Raw genomic sequence first — 9,230 nt, forward strand, 5'->3', positions numbered from 1 at the left:
AAGTCTGGACAATGCTTATGAAGTGTTGTCTAAAATACTTTTGGGAACGCTTTTAAAGTGTAAAAAAAAATTTTGACTTTTAGCTACACTAATATTAGCAACACTTCTAAAGTGTACTCTTTAATGGGATAACCTACACTTTATAAGTGTTGTTATAGTTGGCAACAACTATTTACATAAATGGCCACACTTTTAAAGTGTGTTATTTTTATAATTGTTAATACAACACATTAAAAATGTGGCCTTCGTGTTTTCTCCAAAATTTTATATTCCCTCCAACATTTTAACATTTAAATTTGATCTCCCTCCCATTTTTATTTGGCCAAAAAAATAAGACATTAAAGAAATATTAAAAAGAATAAAACATCAAAAAATTAAAAGGGCAACATTCCTAAAACTTCAGCTGAAGAATACGTTTTCATCCAGAAATGAAGAACCCATTTGCAAGAACTGAAGAAGAGGATCGAAGAACGAAATAAATCAATTTTCGTCACATTTCTATCAAACTTCAGCTGAAGAACACCATTTTCAGCCGAAGAATCGAAGAGTAGTGCGATTTCTCTGAAGACGAACTGAAGAAGACTATTTTCCAACAGAGCTTCACTGTTCAAGATTGGAGAGCTGAAGAAGATGATTTTCTTCAAAGATTTTTGGGTAAACTGCTATTCCATCAGATTTCCTTTTGAAAATTGAAAGAAAATGCTTCACAAATCAACTTGTCTCATGTCTTAAAGCTTTAGGTTGTTGGAATAGAGTTTATCAGGTAAGAGATTTTACCTTCAAAAGTCTAAATTATATGTTTAAGATTTTGATATTCTTGTGTGTCAGTCAAAAATTTAAGTTAGGGTTTTTATGTTCTTGTGTTGTTTATACGAATTTTGTTGATTTGGGAGTTTAGTTTATAGTTGTATTACGTATAAACGGGCATACGTAAGCTTGGTTTTTATGGGAACCAGAGATCTTATTAATTTACTGGATAGTAACTCTATTTGCTGGAAATCTGTCAAAACGCGGCTGGGTCGACGGACCTCGCGACGGGACGTCGTGGTCACGACGAGCCATCGTGGACCTCGCGACGGGCCGCCGTGGACCTCGCGACGGACCGTCGTAGTCATGAGAGGCCGTCGTGGTAATGACGGGCCGTGGTCATGACGGGCCGTCGTGGTCATGACGGGCCGTCGTGGTCATCCGTCGTGGTCATGACGGGCCGTCGTGGACTCCGTCGTCCCATACTTGCAAGTTTCTTCTGCTACTTCTCTGATCTTCATGACGAACATGCAGGACGGACCGTCATGGCTACGACGGTCCGTCACGCTTTCCGTTACAGCTGAAATTTCAAATTGATTAATTGTTAAATTTCTTAATTTTGTGTTCTTTCTTGATGGAACAGATTTGTTTACTAGAGGAATTGATATTCAAGCAGTTAACGTTGTTATCAATTCTGATTTTCCTAAGAACTCAGAAATGTATTTGCACAGGGTATGTATAACAGATCTTTGACCTTGCTTATTGACTTATATATTGTTTTTGCTATTTCATCATTGGTAATTTATTGTTAGTGGGTTTGGTTTGAATTGAGCTAAGGTTTTGTTTCTCTTGACCACTATTCATCTTCCTTGTTTGGTATGGTTGAAGTGTAGTTTTGCTATGTCAGATTTAGTTTCCTTGTTTGATCGTGTGGAACATATTAACTACACAAGGAAACTGATCTAATTTTCTTTAATTTTTGCTGCTGCTGTAATCTACAATCTGGACTTGTCTCTCTTTAGTTGTTGTTAATGTATTTGGTTTAAATTGAGCTAAGGTCTTGCTTCTTTTGTTTCACTGTTTTTTTGGCATTTGTATAGAACATTGGCATGGTATGGAATCTGCAATCTGCATATTTGTTGTTAATGTTTTCTGTAACTGCTGCTTCTATATATAAATATTTCTGTCAGTAAAATCTATTTTCTTTCTTATTATATAGAATATCCATGTTATAACCATAACTTTTGACATCCTAGTAGAAGGTATGCTTCCATAACTACAAACAAATAAACAAATAATTATTAGGAGAATCTAATTGTTTGTGTCTCCTCATTAATTCCTTTTTTCTTTACTAGGTCTGTTAGTTTGCGTGTATCATGGTTATTGTATAACACCAAATATTTTATATTGTTTTTATGAAGTTTGAACCCTAATGCAATTATTCATTGTTGAACTCATTTGGAATTCTAGACACCTAAGGGAAGATCATCTACTTTGAACATCAAAAGACAAGTAGGCATCTACTTTGAACATCAAAAGATGCAATCTAATTTTCTGTAACTGCTGGATTTCTTGCCTCTCTATATTGTTGCAATCTGAACTTCTTACCTCTTCTATATAACTGCCAATATCTTATTTGTGTAGGGAAATGGAGGTGATCAAATTTGAAGTGGATGATGAAGAGTTTTTGAACTATTGTAAAAGTTTAAATACATATTTGATTTATTGTGTACACATTTAGAATATTGATGTATAAGTATGGGTATGTACACAACACATACTATCTTTTGGTTGTACATGAAATATTTCTCGAAGTTTATTTGAAATATATAGCTTCAATTTAATGATTAATTAGTTCATTTTGTGTTTTAGGTCACTTGTATGTGTGTAAATATATTATATATATTTGTGCTACATGTAGACTTATAAATGTTGAAGTTACACTTTGTAAGTGGCTCTAGGTAGATAAAAAGTTACACTTTGAAAGTGTTGCAATAGAAGACCAATAAAAAGCAACACTTTTAAGTGTGACCAATAAATCTGAAAAGGCAACGCTTTTAAGTGTAGTCTAACAAAAAATAGGTGTTGCTAATGAACGTCTTCAAAGCGTGCCCTTATACCTATTTGGCTACGCTTTATAAGTGTAGCCAAAGATGACAACATTTAAAAAGTGTTGCCTAATGTCAAAGGTTACGCTTCTTTTGGGCAGCCCCTAAAAAGTGTTGCTGAATGTCCAAAAGTGTAGCATTTTATCAAAGGCCACACTTTTTGCTAGTTTAGGCTACAGTTACGTGGTGTTGCTGTAGGCCGAAAATGGTGTAGTGTTTGTACTCTCATATTTATAGTGGATTGCTCATCTCCTTTGTGGACGTAGGTCGATTGATCGAACCATGTTAAAATCTTTGTGTCATTTGGTGTATTTCTCGTTTGTCTTCTTACTCGTGGTCTTTCAAGATTTGTTTTGCTAGCTTTCGCGTTTACACCTGCTTATTTTTTATCCTAACATTACTTACAACACAATTTTACACCAACACATAACAAAAAAGTAAAAAATCATAACTCAGAAATTATTATCTGTCGAATCAAAATCAAATAATGCTGAAATTAACGTGGTTACAATTTAAAGTTGTAAAGAAGATGCAACAACATCGACCTTTTATTAGCCGATCAAGCAAATAAAAAAACCACCAATTACTTGACAATTAAAAGCCTCTATGCATACACAAAAAACGAGAACATCGACATCATCATAAGAACTAATTGATACAAATTAATCAACAATATATATTTACCCTTTATGTGTATACTTCATCTTCAGAATCTGACCAAATCCTTCGACATACTCTCAGCAATAGCAAAAAAGCTGCAATATCAGACTTTTCTCAATATATTTTCCTTTTATAGAATTGAGGTTGCCATCAAAATTGTTCAATATCCCATTAATAAGTTTGAATTCTTTTCATTTATCGTCACTTCGATTATAATCATCAACACAACGACTATAATCATCATTTTGATTCATTTTAGCTTTTTTTCAAGCCTTGTATTCTCGTATATCATCGGGTTGATTTCATAACCGAATTCATCTTCATTGGTATACAGTCTCTCTCGTTGATTATCCATTTATATGGCCAATTAAGAAAGAATCTACGCAAATTAAACTTACAAAGGAAATCAATTTAACAAATTATACTTAAACTAAATATGAATAATACCTTGAATTGTTCTTTGGCTTTCTGAATTGAGAGATGATTTTGACTCTGTGTAGAAAAAGAGGATTTTGGTAGCTGAAAAAAAAAATACTAGAAGCATCCACTAAGTCTCTCTATATAAGTATGATTTTTTGCAGATAACAGTTATAATCGTTTAGCACATGTATTTTTATCTCACGTATAAATTTCTAGGCTAAGTTTTTATTCTTATTGTAGGTCAAAAGTCACTTTAGATAAAGTAAGTATTTGGGGGTGATATTTTGAAGAAATTTTTTCATCTTTTTGGACTCAATTTTGTTGACACAATTAGAATTTTAAATTATTTTTAAAATATAATATGCCTTCGTTTTGCAAGTACCGAGATCATAAGGAATGTTGTTATCATTTGATTTTTAGAATAAATCAAATTAACAAATAAATCATTGACACTATTAAAGATGTTTTAAAAGGCATGAGCGATAGTGAAAATAAAAGTAATTCAGAAAAGGTAAATTAAAAAAAGGTTATAGATGTTGATCAAAGTAAAACTAATATTTTAGATCCACAATTGGCNCTAACAAATAAATCATTGACACTATTAAAGATGTTTTAAAAGGCATGAGCGATAGTGAAAATAAAAGTAATTCAGAAAAGGTATTAAATTAAAAAAAGGTTATAGATGTTGATCAAAGTAAAACTAATATTTTAGATCCACAATTGGCGGCTGACATTTATGAACAAAGTTGTACAGGCTCCATGGATGTTGATACATATAATATTGGTCATCAAACAACTACTAAAAATAAAGCTATTTTAGAGATTTCAAATGATCTATAATTAGCTTTTAGTACTAAAATTTATAGATATATTACAACAAAAAAAATGTAGATGCAATAGGTGATAACAATAACCAACGTGTTGCTATTCATAAGGTGCAATCAAGAAAATTTAGATTGAAATTGATATCTATTACAACTAAACGAAAAACACAAGGGGAGTAACAAGAGTTGTGGTTGATGCATCGCGAGTTAATTAAAGACAAATACTAATTGATATAACTGATGTTGAAAATTTTGGATAGCATATTTAGCAAGTTGAAAAAAGAATGCACCTAAAAACTGGGCATTGATTGCACTCAAAAAATCAATTAGTTGAAAAAAGAATGCACCACTCATGATTAATGTTATACATCAATTATGTGGCTTGACTTCGAGTTTGTATAATTAGTCACATTTGTATATGTATAGTTGCCAGAATATACAAATACATATGTATAATATACAATTATTTAATCAATATACATATACGATTCACCCCTCTCCCACTCTCTGACCTTTCTCACTCGCCTCTCTCCTCCCTCTCTCAATTTCGTTCGCATCTCTCGTCTCTCTCTCCCAATCTCACTTGCTTTTTATACAATTGCATATGTATAATATACAATTATCCAACCAATATACATATACAATTCACTTCTCTCGCTCCCCTCTCTCCTCCCTCTCCTATCTCGCTCACCTCTCTCCTCTCTCTCGCAATTTCTCTTGCCATATATACAAATACATATGTATAATATATAATTATCTAACCAATATACATACACAATTCACCTCTCTCCACTTTTTGCCCTCTCTCTCTCGCCTCTCTCTTCTCTCTTCCAGTATCGCTCGCTTCTCTCCTCCCTATAACATGTAACTACGAATTGTAATTATCAAACTATAATTATGAAAGGTAACTAGGCTATTTTTTAGTGGTTATATGTGAAAGTTTACCATTGATTATTTGGTTACTTTATGCCAAAAATTACAAACTATTATGGGCTTGTATCAATATGGGCCAAACTTGCAGTTCCATATGGATTTGATACCCCCCTCAAGCCCATTTTACGAAACCCTAGCTCCCTTATAAACCTAACAATCTGTTTTTCTTCATCTTCTCACACACTCTCTCTAAACCCTAGCTGTAAATCTAATACCTTACAATCATGGCGGAGAGAGGAGCAGGGGACAGAGGAGGCTTCGGTCGTGGATTTGGAGGACGTGGTGGTAGAGGTGGAGACCGCGGTGGAAGAGGCCGTGGCGGCCGTCGTCCACGCCGTGAAACAGAGGAGGAGAAATGGGTTCCAGTAACAAAGCTAGGAAGGCTCGTGAAAGATGGCAAAATCAGGTCACTTGAGCAAATCTACCTTCACTCACTCCCAATCAAGGAGTTTCAAATCATTGATACTCTTATCGGACCATCTCTCAAGGATGAGGTGATGAAAATCATGCCAGTTCAGAAGCAGACCCGTGCCGGACAGAGAACCAGGTTCAAGGCGTTTGTTGTTGTAGGTGACGGTAATGGCCACGTTGGTTTGGGTGTTAAGTGCTCAAAGGAAGTAGCTACTGCTATTCGTGGAGGAATTATATTGGCTAAGCTATCAGTGATTCCAGTGAGGAGAGGTTACTGGGGTAACAAGATTGGGAAGCCACACACTGTGCCTTGCAAGGTTACAGGGAAATGTGGGTCTGTTACTGTGAGGATGGTGCCTGCTCCTCGTGGTGCTGGTATTGTTGCTGCTCGTGTCCCTAAGAAGGTCCTTCAGTTTGCTGGTATTGAAGATGTCTTCACATCTTCTCGTGGATCCACCAAAACCCTTGGAAACTTCGTTAAGGTTTGATCTTTGAACAGATCTTGCAAATATTATTATTGCTAATACTTAATTGTGTGATGATTCTTTTACATGTATGTTACTATAGCGTAAGAATTGACGCGTATATCATTATAATTGAACAAAAAAGTTTAATTGTCTATACATTTCGTTTAAAATAGCTAATATGGAACTAAATAGAACATTTGTAAATATCCATGAGTTATTATGTTGATATAAAATGATCTTCCTATTGGAAAGTTATATCTATATCAATATTTGGCTACAAAGTTCCCAAATTTCAGAAAAATTGCTCTGAAACTTAGTAGATTATTACAGAGATAGTAACAATTGTTAGCCTTATAGTTCCAAATCTTGTCATTGTTCAGAGCAAGATTGTTTAGTTTAGTTCTGAAAGGATTGATGTATTAAGAGGTAGTTTGGTGTGACAGCAAAAAAATATGTTGTGATTGGATAGAATTTTTGTATCTTGTTTGGTTGCCGTGCCATTTATATCATAGTGATGTTATCCCATATAGATGTTAGCTAACCCATAGATAACTAATTCTGGGATAACTTGTCCCAACCAAACGACCCTTTAGGTATTGGTTGAAATGGGACAGTGTGTTGTGATTGAATACAGTGTTGAGCAAGTCAAATTGTGGGATAGGAGCTGTATCATTATATCAATTCTTACCATTTACTGCAATACTAGTGCTGCAATGTGGGATAAGCACTTTGTTCTTAAAAAGCTATAAAAATTACTCTTAATGTGTAGAGGGTCATTGGATTGGGTTATCGCAAGTGTCGATCCAAACACCATCTTAGACTTTGTTTAAATGAACGGACTGCAATATAATTACACTTTTTGCTTTTACCATCTACTATTTTTATCCAAAACAGGGTTGATGATATCTGTATAGGATAAAAAGCATTAGGTTTCATCGTGTTTTGAGTCTGATACCACTCATAATGTATGCAGGCGACATTTGATTGTTTAATGAAAACCTACGGGTTCCTGACCCCAGATTTCTGGAAAGAGACTCGCTTCACCAAATCTCCATTCCAAGAGTACTTTGATATCTTGGCAAAACCTGCCAATAAGGTTATTGTCTACGCCACCGAAGAGGCAGCACCTGAGAGGGTTGAGGCTTGATTCATAGGATGTTATGTGCTCTGTTGTTTTGTTCTAGTAGTTTTCTTTATTATGAAATGTTAGTATTCTAAATTTTGACTTCTGTTCTTGAGGGATATTTTCCGAAGACTTTGAAAGGATAATGTTCCTTGTTTTGGATTGTTTTCAACAATATATATGAAGTTCTCTTAATTGATCTCATCTTATCAGTTGATATGGTAGCATGTTTCATTTTACCTGACGTATGATTGTTGTGTGGTTTGTTAAATTCTACTTGAATTAATTGGTTATGCTGTTTTTGTGCAGTATTCATAATTTTTTTTCTGTTGTTCCATCTTCTTTTTTACAATTGTAATTTGTGATGTGATTAATACTCATAATTAAGCTAAGTTGTGTGTAAATCTTGTCAGGTTCTATATAACAAATTTTATCATAAACATAAGTTTCGATCCAACTTTAGTTATTATGCTATGAATAATATACACGAATTTTGAAAGAAGAGTATATTTGTACTTGTACTATTGAAAAAAGGCTTAATATTATGTTTGTGTTATTGACTATTTATTGATATAGGTTTACTCCTATATGCCTTTTCTGAAAGGAAAAAGGCTTCTATTTCTTTCAAATAACCTGACTTATTCATTTTGGCGGTTTTTATTTATTTTTTCTATATTGATTTAATATCAGTTGTAATTTCTTAGTGGTATCCATGTAAAGAGGTATATATTTATAATTAAATTATATTTATGACACGTTTGCTTGGTTATTCCTTTATATTTTTAAACATGTTTTCAATCTATTTTAATTTTCTCAAGTAATGTTATCTAATCCAAGGTCTCATTTTTTCTTTCAGCTACACTAATTTATTTTTAAAAATATGAAAGTTTGTCTCATGAGTGAGTATATATATATATTTTTAATTTTCCTTCAAAATATCTTTGAAGTAATACGTACTCACGACTTGATTGGTCTATCTTTAATCTTCTTATCGATTGATTTTCTTCTTCAGACTTATAAACTAAAAAACATGTCAAAGGCTTCATCTTAAGTTCTAAAAAATATACTTCTGTACAATCTTCAAAAACAATATCATCTATAAAAGTGTAACAATGCTTACAGTCGATATATAATAGGGAAACTTTCACATATAGCAAACAAAAAATTCATATTTGTATGCTATAGCAAAGTTTGCATAATTGCGCTCCATAGCAAATATAAAATTGTATAATTTGCTATACATATACAATTCTATAATTCGCTGGCCTAAATTGTATAATTCGCTAGCCTATTTCGCTGCAATTGTATAATTCGCTATCCTATTTCACTGCAATTGTATAATGCACAATTGTATAATTCGCTGCAATATTTTTATAAAATTTATTTTGCATACAATTGAATCAAATTAAAATGTATGTATGTTACATAATTATAAGTGTATAGCAAGAAGATATATGTTTTTCTCTCGCTTTATAAAAAACAGAAACACAATATATACACTTCTGTTGTATAAAGCTAGAGAAAATTGTATTTCACT

The 9,230-nt window shown here is 33.1% G+C and overlaps 1 protein-coding gene across 1 annotated transcript; it reads left to right on the forward strand.

Moving 5' to 3' along the window:
- The first annotated feature begins 5,782 nt into the window (after positions 1–5,782).
- LOC107017089 (40S ribosomal protein S2-4-like) lies at positions 5,783–7,902 on the forward strand. Its single transcript, XM_015217367.1, has 2 exons — positions 5,783–6,585; positions 7,544–7,902. Exons 1-2 carry the CDS (start codon positions 5,917–5,919, stop codon positions 7,715–7,717), a joined length of 843 nt encoding a protein of 280 aa, XP_015072853.1. The 5' UTR covers positions 5,783–5,916; the 3' UTR covers positions 7,718–7,902.
- Positions 7,903–9,230: the final 1,328 nt, after the last annotated feature.

Source organism: Solanum pennellii, chromosome 4 (assembly GCF_001406875.1).
Source record: "Solanum pennellii chromosome 4, SPENNV200".
In the NCBI taxonomy this organism is placed as follows: Eukaryota; Viridiplantae; Streptophyta; class Magnoliopsida; order Solanales; family Solanaceae; genus Solanum; species Solanum pennellii.

Bases quoted from the DNA above. Each gene is read 5' to 3' on its own strand.
- LOC107017089 (XM_015217367.1), top strand. From the start codon at position 5,917: ATGGCGGAGAGAGGAGCAGGGGACAGAGGAGGCTTCGGTCGTGGATTT. The intron at 6,586-7,543 runs GTTTGATCTTTG...TAATGTATGCAG, and splicing joins CCCTTGGAAACTTCGTTAAG to GCGACATTTGATTGTTTAAT.